The 16,573-nt window shown below is 30.3% G+C and overlaps 2 protein-coding genes across 4 annotated transcripts in view; one reads left to right on the top strand and one right to left on the bottom strand.

Moving 5' to 3' along the window:
- The window catches only part of LOC128999703 (neuroligin-1-like), a 231,835-nt gene that overhangs the window by 99,530 nt on the left and 115,732 nt on the right, over nt 1-16,573 (bottom strand). Inside the window, exon 3 of one of the 3 annotated variants that reach the window (XM_054426339.1) lies at nt 792-831. The exons of the other annotated variants lie outside the window; for them this stretch is intronic. The gene's annotated coding sequence lies outside the window, so the exon portion shown is untranslated. The remainder of the gene's footprint in view (nt 1-791; nt 832-16,573) is intronic. 3 annotated transcript variants of the gene reach the window in all.
- LOC128999704 (acyl-CoA:lysophosphatidylglycerol acyltransferase 1-like) lies at nt 4,278-9,630 on the top strand. The gene is made up of 3 exons (XM_054426342.1): nt 4,278-4,788; nt 7,026-7,409; nt 8,336-9,630. Exons 1-3 carry the CDS (start codon nt 4,506-4,508, stop codon nt 8,797-8,799), a joined length of 1,131 nt encoding a protein of 376 aa, XP_054282317.1. The 5' UTR covers nt 4,278-4,505; the 3' UTR covers nt 8,800-9,630.

Raw genomic sequence — 16,573 nt, 5'->3', positions numbered from 1 at the left:
ATTTCAAGTCTAGTGACCGTATTATTGCTATTACAGTATTCGCCTCTGAAAAGCGATGAGTTTTCAATTTTTGTTAACGGTTTGAAATTTTACTGAAGAACATACCTGTATTCATGATTTTAATTCATATAGTAGGCCTACAATAAATTATAAATAAGAGAAGTATTAAATTGTATTTATTTTACTGCATTGTAAAACATAATTGTGAATTTAAATATCATAAGGTGATTTGGTATGGTTGATTGATTTGGTGACAACCTTGGAAAAACAAGATCAATTAAATCTTACTTGTTTGGAATAGGACTAAATGAAAAAGGACAAAACTACCGTGATTATTTTCCAAAAAGATACGAAATAACAATTCATAGTAAAATATAAGTTGAAAAATCACAGTGACTGATCTTTAATTCCAAATATGGAACAGTTGAATAACGGTCACAGATTATTGAAACAGATTTATACCTCACGTAACTGTGCACATTTGATTCATATCTGTAATTGAATAGTATTAGATGTAACTACATTTTAAATATCAAGAATTGTCCTCAGTTTCTTGTTACATCATAAAAAATATATTTCTAATATTCAAAGCAGCTTAAGTGTTATTGGGAACCATGCGAGTGTATTTTTAACGTTTTTTTTTATGCCATAAGAAAATAGTTATGATATAAAAATTAAAAGGCAATAGTCTAAAACTATTGATCAATGTACTTCAGTGAACGTACAACAATATAAGTTGGGAATATGTAACAACACTGTTTGCAGGAATTCATTACAGTTTTAAAGCCTACCTTTGTTTTGTAAGTTTCGGGTGTGCGATGATCAAAATATCTGTAAAACATTCTGGTATTAATGTAAAATAATATTGTGCTGTGAATTATTACCCTATAAAGAATAACGTATAAAAGCTGTTAACAATAGTACGTTTGTGTGTATCCTAATCTAATTAGTGTAATGGGCAGATATAACGTAAGCAATATTGCGAAAGTTCGATAATCCTTACTTTTATAGCACTTAATGTTCTATTTTGCGTCGCATTATATGTTTCGCTCATTTATTTTGAAGTTTCTGGAAACTTTTGATTGTAACATAAATACCATTAAGTGTTATTTTAGTATTGTATTAGTTTTGTATGTAATATTGATAGTTATTCTCTAAGAGTAACTGCAAAAAATAAAGACCTCTACATTTATTTATATTGTATGATTACGGTTTGTGATTTGTCTATTTATCAAGCAGTTTGCTACGATATAGTCAACAGCAAATTATCCAATGAGGCTTACACGGTAAACAATTTAGCTTTATATACCAACAAAAAACCCTATTCAACATTTAAATGCTTAAATATAAGGATAAGACAGACGGACTGGATAGCTGAGGGGTTATAGTGATCGCCTTACAATCAAAAGGTCGCCGGTTCGATCCTGAGAAGCCAGTAGCTTTTTTATGGTTCTAAACTTAACCCACCTGTGCCTGATTATTGGTTTAAATTAATTATCCTGACTACTGAAACAGCTGGTCTTAGTCAGTAACAATGCCACAAAGATAATCTTACTCCTTTAAACACTCTTCCTCCACTCATATTTGGATTAAAATACGCCCCATTTCAATTCATAATAATACAATAAAAAAAAAAACAATAATAATATATAGATCGCCTCAATCTTCCTTTTGAGGTTACAATTGGGGATACAATTGCTTGCCAGTTTGGATTTCATAGTTTGGGTGGCTACACTCCGTTATGGTTTTAATTAGTTTAGTTTTACTTATATTACTTTAAAAAACCATGCAGTGGATACGCCAATACCTACAATTATCCAAATAGTTATCTTTGAAGCATTTTGATTGAATATTATTAATATACATAATACATATTTTAATAACAATTATTGGTATAGTGCGGATTCAAAACAATTATTTAACATTATATAACAATAGGTAATCGTGTGAATAGTGTCCACAAGGTTAACAGTATTGCACTAGTAAAATGTATAAAAATAGATAGCCTGAAAAAATATATAAAAATGTATCTTACCCTAATAAAATGGAGTACGTTTTTTATCTTCTAAAACAAAACGAAGAACAAAAATATCTACTTATCTTGTTAAACTTTGTCATATTCTAACCAATTAATTAGAACCTAATAGAAAATTACTAAACGTTAGACTGATACATATCTAATAGGATGTAAAAATTAATTCGAATATTTTTTTGCAAATTCCATTTATTAAAACATTATTATTAATCTAAATTTGTCTTAAAACAAATAACATGCCAACTCTTAATAAACATAACTAATTTTTTTAATAGTGTAAAAAATAATGTGTAATAGTTATAATAATTACAAAAAAAAACCTAAACGATCATATTTAGTGAGCGAAGTTTAGAAACAAATAGTTTTTCACCCGTGAATTTACAGTGTCATGAGAAGAAAATATTGTTTTTGAGAGACAGAAATCCTTTAACAGATCGCCCGCAGCTGTGCTTGATTTGGTGGAGGGACTGTTTTCATCGGAAAGTCACCAATATTTCTTTACACTACTACACAATTTATAACACATGATTGCAACTAGAAATAAAGTACTTGGTAACACTCTTGCCATAAATATTGTTGCTAACCTTTAGGATTTGTTTGTATATTTTTTTTTATTTTCCGCTACTCTAAGCATTTTTCCCCATGACATTTTAATTGTTTACAGAAATATCTGGTAAGCGCAATAATAATGCTTGTTGGACAAATAGTTAAATTTTCAATGATATCTATTTATGGATATTTATAGGTATGATCTGTGGATGCGATACTAGAACCACTCTCCCCACTCTCAAGTGAGTACTACGACTATTCACAGTACTACCCTGATAATTAGACCGATTTGTAAATTACAAGACGAAATTGTGGTTCGGATTCAACTATAAACTGTGGGTCCCTTAATTGCCATTGGTTTTATAGGCTATTAACAGTCCTGTCTAAGGAACCTAAGTAAGTAACAAAGATACAAGATCTAGCCACTCATCCTAAACTCATCTCCATTCACTTGGGTTAAAATACATTTCTTTGTATGGTCCACATTTAAATTAAACGTATTTAAAGTGTCCATCTAGATCCGGGCATATTATTATTTTTTCGTACAAAAAATATTCAAACTGTGTCCGAGTTAGAACAATAGAATATTTTCTAGTAATTCCACAAATTACTAATTTAGTTTTATCAATATAAATTGGTATGAAGCAATTAATTTCAAATCAATATTTTAGCGACTATCATTTAAAAAATGTTTATTTATTAGTGAATTTCCAACTGTTGTACAGTAAAAAAAGTATATTCGCTCAACATCAAATTTCTTTACAATAGAAGGAGAAAGATACGTCATAATCTGGTTTTACCTTTGGATATTCTAACGTAGCTTGTTTTGTTTGTATTAGAATTCGACGGTAAAATATTACAGACCATGTATTTGAAGATATAGCATCTCCTGGCTTAGGTACGTAAGGGCCTATTTACCTTTGGCAAAGAAGGGGAATGGTAGGACTACTTTGGTTAAAAATGTCTTTCATAAAGAGAATTTATGTTCAGTTTATTCGTCATAAAATATTTCAATATACTTACAAAATTATGTGATGTAGCCTACCATATGTACTATAAAAAACAATGAACGGTAGTGTAGCTATCACATTATATTACACTACATAACGCAATGTTGTTTATGGATTGTTTACATTGACAACTCCTTTAAGGTTAACAATTTAATAATTTATTTCCTTTTAAAGAAGACAGTTAGTTATACATCAAAGGTATGAATGAAGAGTACAAGGGAGAAAAGATGTTAAGTAATGTTAATTAAACCACCATAACACACAACAATTTATTTAGACGAAAAATAGTGTGTATATTTTTTTTATTATCTGAGCTAACTTTACTTTTATTTTGAAAGCAGTAGTCTAGACAAATATATGAAAAGCCAACGTGAACTATAATGTATAATGTCTTAACAAATTCATGCATAGTAGCGATAATGAATATTTTACTTACAGTGAGCAATGCATTAGTATCATTAAAATAATACAGAACAAAATATGTTTACCTTCGATACCTGATACATATAATTTTCATCGACGTAGTGAGGAATTCAGGGTGTTGAAATAGTGATATATACCATGGTATGAAGCGAAATACGTCAATGACAGTAATTGCAAACATCTGTTCCAATAGAGGCTACAGAAATTACAGTCCATAGCTTCGAACTGAACAGTATTGCAACATTCAAATGTTGCCTCGGTCGGTTTGTGCATATTTTGTGAACATGTAAAATAAAACGTGCTATATTCCATATGGTATTGTTTGTAACACTATGAATTCTAGTGTTCTATGAAATATCTCACTTTGTTGAACATTGTTTGACTTTAATCAAACAATTTTAATTGAATTTTTAACATTTACTTTACATAATTCATCTCGATTATATAACTTGTATGTGTGAATCAAGATACATTGAAAGTTTTCAAATATGACCGTGAACAATGTTCTAAGTATTCTACGAGTTGTGTTCTTAGTTGTCCACCATTTGTATTGCTACCCTGCTGGCTTAGTATGGGCTTTGCTAATAATGCCTTTATACAAGATAAATGCTTCTCTATTTCATCGTCTGTACGAAATCTTGGGATACATGATGTTGACTATGGGAACTTGGTACACTTGGTCGGCTGGCTATGGTGTTCTAGAACTTGGTGATGATATATCCCCATGTGATCATGAGAAGACTTTGGTTATGATTAATCATCAAACAGCAAGTAAGTATTTTAAATGTTATTGTCCTACCACTGCATGGAAATTATCACATTGTCATAACTGTAAAAAGTACGCAAAATAGTTCATTGCCACTCTAGCTAAATCATCTGATTTCTCAGTTGTTTCTATACTAACCACAACTGCGGATCCGGTACATATACAATAATAACCACCGGTAAGAGATTACATAAACTAAATACCCCCGCCGCAGCAAACCTGCCGACTAAGCGAATTTCCATTTGTCTGAATTGATTTTCAGTTAAATATATTTTAATAACATTAGGTTTAACGAGTACCTAGGTTTGCTGCTACAAGGAAACTAATAAAGTGTGTTTTTGAGTAAAATATTGATAGCTTAGTACAAAATAAATAAATTTGCCAAGTTTGATCAAAATATATTCATAAACAAGCAAACTACAACATTTGACAATATTCTCCATAAGAATATCATGGGAATTTTATATTTACAATTTTTTTAATTTTCTCCGTTACTAATAATCGAACAAAAATACTTTTACATACTACATTATTTGTTTTTTTTAAGCTCTTTAAAAAGGTCTAAAGAGAAATTGGGAAATTTTGTGTTTCGAGGGTCAAAAGTGAGAAAAACCAATTTTTACCCCATAAAACCCCCCGTAAAGCCCCGTTCCCGTGGTCCGATCCTGCTGGTTCGCGAACTCATTCAATTTTATCCCGCTTTACACCTTTAAACCAAATTTCATCAAAATCGGACAAAAATTACTCAAGTTATCGCGTTCACGGACGTATATATATATATAAGTCTATATATATATATATATATACATATATAAAAATTTGAACGAATAGTGTTTTTGGCCTCTGGGGACATCAAAATGAAAAAGTAAATCGGTCCCGGGTCTAGGTCTTACCGTGCCACCTACGGTAATAGCTACTTCCCTATAGGGAAATTCGCTAAAAAAAAACATTAGCTGTTGCCCACGGGGTTCATCCGGTTTGAATCATAAGTAAATAAAACTATTGATTGGTTAAGTTCAGCTGAAAAAAACAAAACAGAACACAGTAATACAAACAAATAATCACACCTGATTTTAATTAGGTAATAAATTGAAAGAATGACATTTAAACAAATTAGTACAGGTGAACAAGAGCTGATGTATTTTTAACATCAGGTATATGGAAGGTTCCCGTTAGAAAGTAATTACGGCCTTAAAGGGCAATTTACGAAATAATGGATAGTTTTGCGCAAGGTTTCTCGTCATGACGAACATTTTAAGTTTATGGTTTATGGCGGTATGACTTGTAGATTTCTCAAAAATTCATGTACTTTGGCATTTATATATGGATGACTTTTATATTTATATAAAAAGTTAATCTGTTTGTTATCGTGGTAGGAAAATCCTTTTTATTACGAACACAAACAGTAATTGGTGCTCTCGAAATGTACGGCCGCACTCAGCTAAAACATCATGCAGCCATCTACAGTAGTTCTCGAGCGGCAATGACGTACTTAGCACTCAAATAGCTAATTTCCGTCACACTATAAACAATTCATTTAATTTTTATCAAGATAAACGCAAAGAAAACACTTGAAGGAAAAAACTGTTTAGTTGTACAGCTATCATACCTTCATATTTAGTGCACCTGGTTAGAATCTGATCTATTAAATAAAGTTTGCCTTTTTGTATTGTTTTATGAATGTAATCAATGTAACCTGTAGGAATTTAATATTTCAACACAGTATTGCAATAGTACAATCGTTTTCCTACAGTTACCTAACAATGTACACGTTCTCTCACTGATTTGAGAAAGCAAAGTGGCCAATTCACTCATCAGTGAGACAATGTTAACATTGTCTCACTCTAACTACTTTGTCTCACTCCAGATTTGCAACGTGAAGGCACGAAATAGTGAGCGCGTAACATGCAGGCAACGTCGTATGCGCGCGAAATACGTTGGCAGCACTGGCTGTAAATCAGCTGGTCAGCTGTTGTACTGTTGTATTTGTCACTTCACATTAAATGTTATATTAAAAGTTCACTTCTGTGTAAAAATAGGTTATGTTTCTTCACAAATTTATTTGTTTTATGGTAACTGTAGGAAAAGTATAATGTGCAACTCGAGTTCAAAGTACACTCGCCTACGGCTCGTGAGTAAGGATTTCTCTCGAGTGAGTCAATTGCTCACTTTTCTCACTAGTTGCACAAATAACTATTTCTGTTCCATTCTGATAAATAATTAATGAATGTGTGTGTTTCAGGTGACGTAATATTTTTACTTTCTTTCTTGATTTCAAGGCTAGAATTCATTAAAAACTCAATGTGGATTATGAATGAAGAATTTAAATACACTCCTTTTGGCACTATGTGTAGAGTAAAAAGACACTTCTTTATCAAAATTGGAAAAGAAAAAAGAGAGCAAGGGCTAGTGGACTTCAAACGGCACTTGGAAAAGTATTTTGCAAATTTAAACAAAAAAAAGATCGTTTTGTTTCCGGAGGGAGGATTTCTTCACAAACGAAGGGCAAAAAGTCAAAAATACGCTTTGGAAAACAATCTACCAGTGTTGCACAACGTGTGTCTACCCCGCCTGGGAGCTGTGCAGACGACGTTAGACGTTTGTCGTTCAGCGGAGGAAAAATCAAGTATGGTTTGATTCATTGCACAGTAGAGTTTTGTATTTAACGTATGGAGTTATTACTTTATACATTCAATTACAATAAGGGATTTGATTCTTCAATTTATTAATAATAATCCTTTTGGAAAGACCTAATGTGTACAAAGACATAGAATAATACCACAACTTTGCTTTATGTGCTTGGTTATTGAACAGTATTTTTTGAACATGGCTTGATTTTTTTTACTTGGTTGGGAATATATAAAAACATTGTAAAATATTTATAATGCAGAGAATTTTGCCTCATTAAATTTTTATGTTATATTATTTTAGGCAACGATCAAAACCTTTTAAACTCTTACAAATGTAAATACTAATAAACTTGTACTGTAAAGTAAGTAAACAATACTCTAAAGAGAAGAACTGAATCAAAAAGGCTAGTTTATAAAACGGTCATAGGTAAATCATTTTGTATATATGTTATCTGAAAAATAAATTGAAATCTAAATATCTTAGATTGTTTTGGTACAAATGTTTTTTTTTTATACTTAATAGTTAAATCTAAGATAATTGCGTAACTTGAACTAGAGGCATGTACTTAAGTAATACTCAGGTAGTCCCCCAATAATTTTCGCCTTTGGAAATTTTTCTATAACTAGTTATAATTTCAATAAATCTAATAATCGGTTCCAAAATACAACCAAATAAAATTAACAATACAAAATAAAGAAAAAGAAATTGCACGGTTAAGTATTGGACTTTTAGTAAATGGTGTGTTATTAGTTTTCACACCAAAAGGACCTCATGTGTCCTTTCCGTGTTAGGAAAAATTTAGGAACATGTAGTTCATCATAAAAGTGAAATGCTGTAGGGTATAATAGAACAAAACAGAACTGCATGTATTTAACATTTTGCCCAAACAAAATTTGTATCACTCAATGCTATATGTTACAGAACAAACTAACGACAACACCAAGTCCTCAGAATTGAAGTGGGTGCTGGATATCACCATAGCCTATCCCGGAGGACATCCTATATGGGTGACCGACATTGCCTGGGCTTCTCGGACACCCTGTAACGTCATCTTCCTCTACCGGCTCTTCCCCGCCTCACAACTACCTTCAGACCCTGACCTAGTCACCAGGTGGCTCTATGGCAGATGGCAAGAGAAGGATGAAATCCTAACTAAGTTTTACTCCACAGGATCAATCCCCGTAGAAGAGGTCTGTAAAAACCCGATCCCTCCACGTTTATTGACTCAAAACCCTCTTGAGCAATTTGCAATCCATGTTTTCTTTCTGTTATCTTCCTACGTGTTGTACAAAGTGTATTTTTTGTTTTTCGATCCAAGCCTTTTCCTATGGCTTCTATTTTTCTACTTAATTTTTCTGACGTTGAAAGTTACAAAGAAGATTTGAACATTTTATAGGAAAACTTAGTAAGATCTTGAGAAACTATGGTTGTACGATTTGTTGTAAAGGTTTGTAGTGAACTGTCTACATTTACAAGGTGTTAATTAGCCCAACACATCCTTACAACCGGACGTAAGTTAACAATTTTTTTTTAAAGCCTACTAGCTTGGAAAACATTAGTATATGAGCTATGCTATTTGCACTTTTTTAGTGTACTTATTTTTTTTTTATTGCATTGGCACACTGGCTAAGCTAATCCAAATGCATACATATTGTACAATAAACTAACCAAAAGGATCCCTAAATAGCAAAACAAACATTATAGGCCTAGACACATTTCTAGTATGAAAACTGTAAAACAGGTAAAGATAAATATGTAAGAACAAGTTAGATGGTTTCCTGATAAGTAAAGAGTTTTTTTTTTATGTTGAGAAAACAATGTTGAACCTGAAATTATTAAGAGGATATACATGAAATTATTTAGAGGGTTGCCGATGTTTATAAGGCGACATATATAGCTTAATTTACTAAAAAAGGTTACAAACAACTGTTTCTACAACATCTGTAACCTCAGAAACGTGCATTATTTAAGCATATTACGAACCTGGTTCTCTGTCCTGTACTAGGTTTATTTTTCGTTTTTAACACATAAATAAATTTAAGCCTTACCTATAGATTTGAATTGTTATAGCTTGAAGATATTTTTACGTTTCATTTACATGTTCATTAGCTTATAAGTGTTTGTTCACCACAGTTACTGATTTGTTTAAAACCGGGTTAGAATCATCAATAACCTAAACTTTTTAAGTATGTGGAGGATAAAGTTTCCGATCATTGTATTGCTATTTTCAACTTTCTGAATAAAACAAGAACTTAATACAAATGTATTAAATGTATAAAGTTATTTTTTCCAACCCTAGGATATATAAAACTTATGGATTTGCAAATCAGAGTCCATTGAGAAATGTATAAGAAATATTGTGTTAAAATGTCAGTTATATTCAATCTACGATATAACTTATCAATCCCTTATAAATTTTAGAAACCAGTATCTGATCTGCTAAAATAAGCCATAAATATTTTGGTTTTATAAAGAGATTGCTAAACGTTAATAAAATATACTTATAAAATGTTATCCAACATTAATTAAAATCTGGACTAGTGTCAAACCACAAAGTCAGGAAGATTATAACTATTATTCCAAAAATGTTAAGAGAATTATGTATTAATTGTAGTACTAAAAGTACACTTTAAATGACTACATGACTACTTTGCGTGATTATACACATTGTATTATATAAATAACCAGTTTTTAGAGGAGTTGATTATCAGTAACAGCTGACGGTCCTGATGAACAATCCAATCAATGCTGATTGCTAACAACGAAGTGTAAATCCAGATAGTTACAATCAGTCTCCGATCCCTCTATCAATAGCTTTAGGCATCTTAGTGATTGTAAAATCATTGACGAGGTCGTGGGAATTCAATTATTAGAAAACAGATCTATTACCAATCAGTTATTACTGAAACTAACTTTCAGTATTCAAGCGTGTATTAGTTTGACTCAAGATGTTTATTTTAATGGTTAACACCAAAATTTGCCGTTAGGTGGGTGATTGAAACATATTTATTGTTTGTGAACAAGGTGATATTAAAATTCATTAATATAATGTAAATCTAGACCAAAGGAGAAGTTTGGAAGACGAGTAGTTTAAACATTTTTAAGTCACATGTTATATGTAAAGTATATTTGTATAATTAATTTATATTTAACAAGCAAAAAATCTAAACTATAACATTATAATTTGCACTAAGTTGTTCGTTTTAAAAACTCAACTGATGTATTTATTTTCATGGATATTCATTACAGATTCAGGTGTAGGACTAGACAGTATTTCTCTATACGAATTGAAGACGTATGAAAAAAAATTACGGACGTTTAAACCCAAAATGGGTTAAAGTTTCAGAAATACAGTTATACATAGGTAAGCTGATAATGTAGCTAATTTAGCGTGGATAAAAGGAACATAAAAAATACGAAAATTATTTTATAGTTTACGCTCTATGTGAACTAACCGTTCAAAAATCCAACAAAATAAATAATCGTGTGATAAGCTTGTCAAAACTAAAAATAGTTGAAATAAAACATGTTTATTTCTGGCAATAACTGTATAATACATAAGTGGAAAATAATTGCTATTAACAGCAATAATTAATACATTACACTTAGAGTGTATATATCCTCAACATAGTTTAAAACTCAAGAAACAGATTTATTTTAAAGTCATAAGGTAGACAAACAATTTTTTCTTATAACTTACTTCATCTGAACTCTTAATGTTGCTTTCCTTCTTAAACTTTCATTTAACTTTACTGTAATTAGATTGAAGTATTTGAAACAAACGTACGTTTGTCAAACGCTATTGTATCTGATTTCAAGTAAAAATTATATTTAATTTGTTGAAAATAATCGCATTTCAAGAACTCGGTTACCAAAGGTTAAAGTATCAGTTTTGAGAGTAATTCCACGAGAGTTCAAGACATAAATAACACGTTCTGGGAGATTTATATCTCTTCGGTTTTCAGCTTCTCTGGACTACCAAACTGTTCATTTAACCTGTGTAAGAATCTGTACATTTAATATACTAACCCTCTTTGTATGATTTGTAAATTTATACTAATCAACACCGTAACAATTTATAACAAAAACCCGTTAAGCTCAATAGTAAAGTTATCATGAAACATTTTACAACCACCCCTACATTTTGTTCCAGACTTATGTCTATTTTTGCATTAAAATGAAGGAACTTATGTGTAGTACAAACTTCTTTGAAGTGACTGTGTATAAAAATCCTTTTACAGTAAATCTCACTCGTAAACGCTTAATTAAAAAGACAAATTTTAGATGCTTTACCACTGTAATAAATTTCTTTACGATAACTTTTATAATATTTAGCTTAACATGGACTTATTTTATATATAAAAAAGATTATACACTTTTTTATTTTTACTGATTAACTTCCAAGTTTTGATACATTTAATAATTGATATAATAATGTATTTGTGTAATTAATACCCTCATTTAAGGAAATACGGCCTTACAATGTCATATTTATTTACTTTAACTGTTAAAAAAATTACAAGGAATTTTTTAAGGAGTTTATTTAAAACCCTAACCTATTAAGATACCTTACACTTTTTATACTAATACATAGGTAATTATATATAATAATAATAAACACAACATCAATCACAGAAATTGCAAAATATGTTAGGGTTAATTTATAGTATTCGGTTTTAATAATGCTATTAATAATAATTCCAAATATGCATATAAATAGAAGCCTTTTAAAGAACATTTAAATCGTAAACCAATATAAATCCCAGTATGTAAATAGAAAGAGCTCTCCCAAACCTCAATTGATTTATCCTGTATTCAAATAAATAGGAATTAATTTGCTTCAAAACCCGCCTAATCGACCTTCATTACCACAAATGAAGGTCTCATTTTGGAGTGATTGGCTCGAATTTATATCTTTATTCAGAGTAAAATTAACATTAGCCAATATTTAATTATTATTAATCGATATGCTTAGTATATCCAACCAAAAAGTGAGGTTTTTAATCAAATATATTCAACGCTTTAACTGCGAACTGCAGAACGTTTTATGTTGTTTCATATATATTACAATAATATAGGTACAATATACAATATTTTAAACCTATGTAAAACAAGGTAGATGTTTGGTAGAGAATGACTTATTGCAGTCAGAAATCCTAAGTAAAATCAATAAACTGAACTTAACGTTTGCAAACAGTCAAAACAAGAGGAGAAATTAGTCATACTAAACGAAAAACGTAAACAAGAGTATTTTGCAACAGTTAACTACACGACCGAGAGAAGCGCTGCGGCGTACCGCGACAAGCAGGATGTTGGTTTAATATTTACGACCAAACACAGCTCAGCTCCAAGCCGATCTGCGTAATCTGATCCTTGCTACGCTCACTTGGAACTGCTGTGTAGCTATGTAACTGAAACCGCTATACAGATGATAAATTAGCATATCTCAACATTTTTCTTGGTTAGTAGTGGTAACAAAATAGTTTTCCTATTTGAACACAGTAGTCTAAAGCTAAAGTGAAACTGCAGTTTTATCAACTAGGATCCAGAATATATCGGTAATGTGAACCTACCTCTGTTTAAGTTGTAGAAGTTGTCAGTATACTAACTTATTCTTTTTAAATTGTGGGTGTATATTTGGCTCAAATATTCTTCGATGGTTTTACCAAGTTCTGCTCATTTAGAACTGTTAGTAACAACGGTAACTACATTGTCTACACTATTCAACATATGATAGCTTATTTCTTAGCTAATTCCATAAGGTTTTTATTTATTTACGTATTAGACATTAGTTTGAACCGAAACCGAATTCTTGATCAATCACAGATCCAAGCATATTTCCAAAAAAAGATGTCTAAAATACTTACGCAAAACTTAATGACTATTACTTATCATCATATTGTTAATATCTACTGATGATTATTCCGTATAGACACTTAATTCTTTATTCTATTCTAAAACAGTTAAACAAGTTTAAATTTATTCATCTTTTGTATAAGCAAAAAATGAGCTATCCATTTGTGTTGTTCCTTTTTAGCTCATAAACAAGTATTACTGCCAATACAGGTAAAAATACATAAATATGCATTTCTAAAACCTTTTAAACTTGATTTTCTAAGCGTATTCCAAATAACGAAACTCATAATCCTGGGACCTATAATGAAATGTAAGGAGGTATTTTACTGGTTTAAGGGTCAATAATAATCAAAGTTTAAGATAAAGCTTTCAGTACAGCAAAAAGGTGAGGCCTTCGAGAACGAAGCAGTAAAATTGATTAGGACGCAAGGGAGAATGGTATAAGTTCGTCATCCAATAAGCAGGGACTGGATTGTTCACCAACATAGTCAGCAATTTCTGTCAATATAGGATCTTTAAACTGAACCTGTGCACTTTTATATGTAGCCTTCCAGTAAATAATATCGATAGTCAACACATTTCTTGCCAGTAATTTGCTTATCATTGTGATAATATACTATAAAATCATGACAAATTGATGCATCATGGAAACAATTTATAATTGTAATGATAACGTCGTCAACATACGCCTTTAGGAAATTATGTTACTTTGAGATTTAAATTGCTAACAACGATGTAAATAAAGCTCAGATGGAAATTCTAGTTTGTTACAAAATCAGTGACAAACAAAACCAATTAGGATATCAGGCACGGGCGAGAGCCAAAATTGGTCTTTAGCTAACCGTTTTGTAGCTGACGTTTGTCTCAGATAACGCAGATTTGTAGCGTTCGCAGGCTGTTGTTTTCTGACGTTGAAATTTGTATTTAAATTAGTTTTGAACCCTCATTGTTAACTCAAATGAATTATAGTATATTTTAATAAACAAATATGTTAATTAAAATACGTTTTTTCGTAGCTACGTAGTATTTAATTTCCAGTCGTTAATATGATAAAAAAATGGGTAGCTAATAACTTATTGATAATTTATTGACCTAACACACCCGTTCCTATAATTCTTGTGGGTGGTCAGCTTAGTATTTTATAAAAAAATGTAATACAAAATATAAAGTAAAGATTTCTCATAAGCTTTAAATGATAAAAACAATTATAGTTAAACATTAAACGAAATAGTCATACAGAAAAACGATTACAACAAAGTCAAAAGTTATTACACCTGTCACAGTTCTACCTCTGAATCCAGTCGTAACTTGTCAATTGTCAGTTCAATCATTTTTACATTATAAAGTTAGTTAGAATCATATTTTTTTTATTTTAGTTTTATTATCAGATGTATATTTTTTTATTTATTACATTGTTTTGTACTCATTGCCGTTTTTGAATTAATAATATAACTAAGACTGGCGAGTAGTTTATTATTGCAATAAATTAAATGATGATAGAGTAATATTATGATAATTTACGTAATTAGGGAACGGCTTAGTAAATGCAAACAAATTTCACAGCTTATCCAAATATTAAGGAAATAAAATTAATATAAAACACTTATAAGTTGGTATAAATAAAATTGCTAGACAGGTGTTTGTAAGTTTGTCATCACAAATTAAGGGTCACTGGTTCTATTCCAAAGTAGATGTATTCAGAACACAAATTCCATTGATCTTTGGGCTGTCAATTAATTATGCTTTCCAACAAACGGTAAATGATAGCAACAAGACGATAGTTTGGAATGGTTACTGAAAAAACTTAGAAAATGTTTACAATATTGATAAACCTGAAATAAAATCCAAAGTTAAGAATATAAAAATTTGAAAAATATTAGAATTATATCAAATCAAATGAAATCAAAATCAAAATTTTATTGGCCATTCAACATTTAAGTAATAGGTTAGGTCACAAAATTAACAAATAACGACCCTCTTGGGTCATCTTGACGCACAATACTTAGTCAGTCCAAGTTATTAAAAAAGAAAAATATGCACAAAGAACACCATGCAGAAAACACTAAAATATATATATAAATAAGTGAAAAAATGTATATCAACATGACATACAAGAACAGTCTGCCATATTACACTTTATTCAAGTCCAATCATATAACAATGATTCTTACACATGTCTTACTCTAGGTCACCAAAAGATCATATTTACTCTAATTATGTAAAATAACAACTACTAAAAACTTATATAGAACTTTATAAATAAAGTGACTGTAACGTAATCGCAATAAATACATTTTCCTTGTTGGAGTTAAAGCAACATTTAGGGTTCTGCAACATGTATTTTATATTTTGTAAAGTCGTTAACGTAAATGAAAAGTATCTGTGACGGGATTACGTAAGTAATTTAGTCTTACATTATTTCCAAAAGCTCAGGGGCTACGCACGTGGATTTTAAATAATATAGGTTGCTTACATGCACCAACAAATCTTAAAATGTCTTAGGCTTTATTTAATGTCGAATTTTGACAAAATCTATCTCATCAAGAAGTAAAAAGGAATGAAGATTGATGAGTGCTATTTTACCCAGGAGGCAAGCTGAAGAATGATAGAAAATACTCGTACGTCTTGGGAATTAGAAGCAATGCCATTAATTTAATCAATGATACAATTTCTCTTTCCAAGCTTTCTAATCTTACACAATCTCTGAAAATTCAATTTATTTTCTTACTGTATTTATTTGAATATTATTTACACAAGCGTTATAAATATTAGGTCTACTGTACTTATTATTTTGGTTAATATTATGATAGATGAATTATTCCAATCAAACATTCTAATGACATGTTAAGTCAGATAAGTAGTTTTATAAACATAAAATGGTCAGAATCTTGGTAAAAAATGTATTGACATACTTTCATTGCTTTTTGAATAAAATCAGGACTATTGAGTTTGTTAGGACATATCGTTGTGCATTGCATGAAACCCTTTTATTTGAGTTTACATTTTCAAAAAGGAAACACGTTTTTACACGTACGTTTTAATGTGACGTGATTTCACTCATAAAAACTTAAATTTTTTTTATTTTCGTATTTCACATTTACTGCAAATTTTAATCTTTATTTTTATCTATGAATTAAAAAAGACCAAATGATAAACACATTTCATAACGACAGTCAAAAATGTGTTTTTTTTTAATAAATCTGTTTTTACATTTATGGACTAAAAACAATTTAGATACTAATCCATACATATCAATTTTTATATAAATTTTATGTAACCGTTACTTTGATCAGAATCCAGTGG

Source organism: Macrosteles quadrilineatus, unplaced genomic scaffold (assembly GCF_028750875.1).
Source record: "Macrosteles quadrilineatus isolate MER2022 unplaced genomic scaffold, UCM_ALF_1.0 Scaffold_8__2_contigs__length_117827958, whole genome shotgun sequence".
NCBI classification, from domain to species: Eukaryota; Metazoa; Arthropoda; class Insecta; order Hemiptera; family Cicadellidae; genus Macrosteles; species Macrosteles quadrilineatus.
This window is presented reverse-complemented; position numbering and strand designations above follow the sequence as displayed.

Excerpts from the sequence above, each read along its gene's own strand:
- LOC128999704 (XM_054426342.1), top strand. The coding sequence starts at position 4,506 with ATGACCGTGAACAATGTTCTAAGTATTCTACGAGTTGTGTTCTTAGTT. Across the intron at positions 4,789-7,025 it reads GATTAATCATCAAACAGCAA|GTGACGTAATATTTTTACTT; the intron begins GTAAGTATTTTA and ends TGTGTGTTTCAG. Across the intron at positions 7,410-8,335 it reads TTCAGCGGAGGAAAAATCAA|AACAAACTAACGACAACACC; the intron begins GTATGGTTTGAT and ends TATATGTTACAG.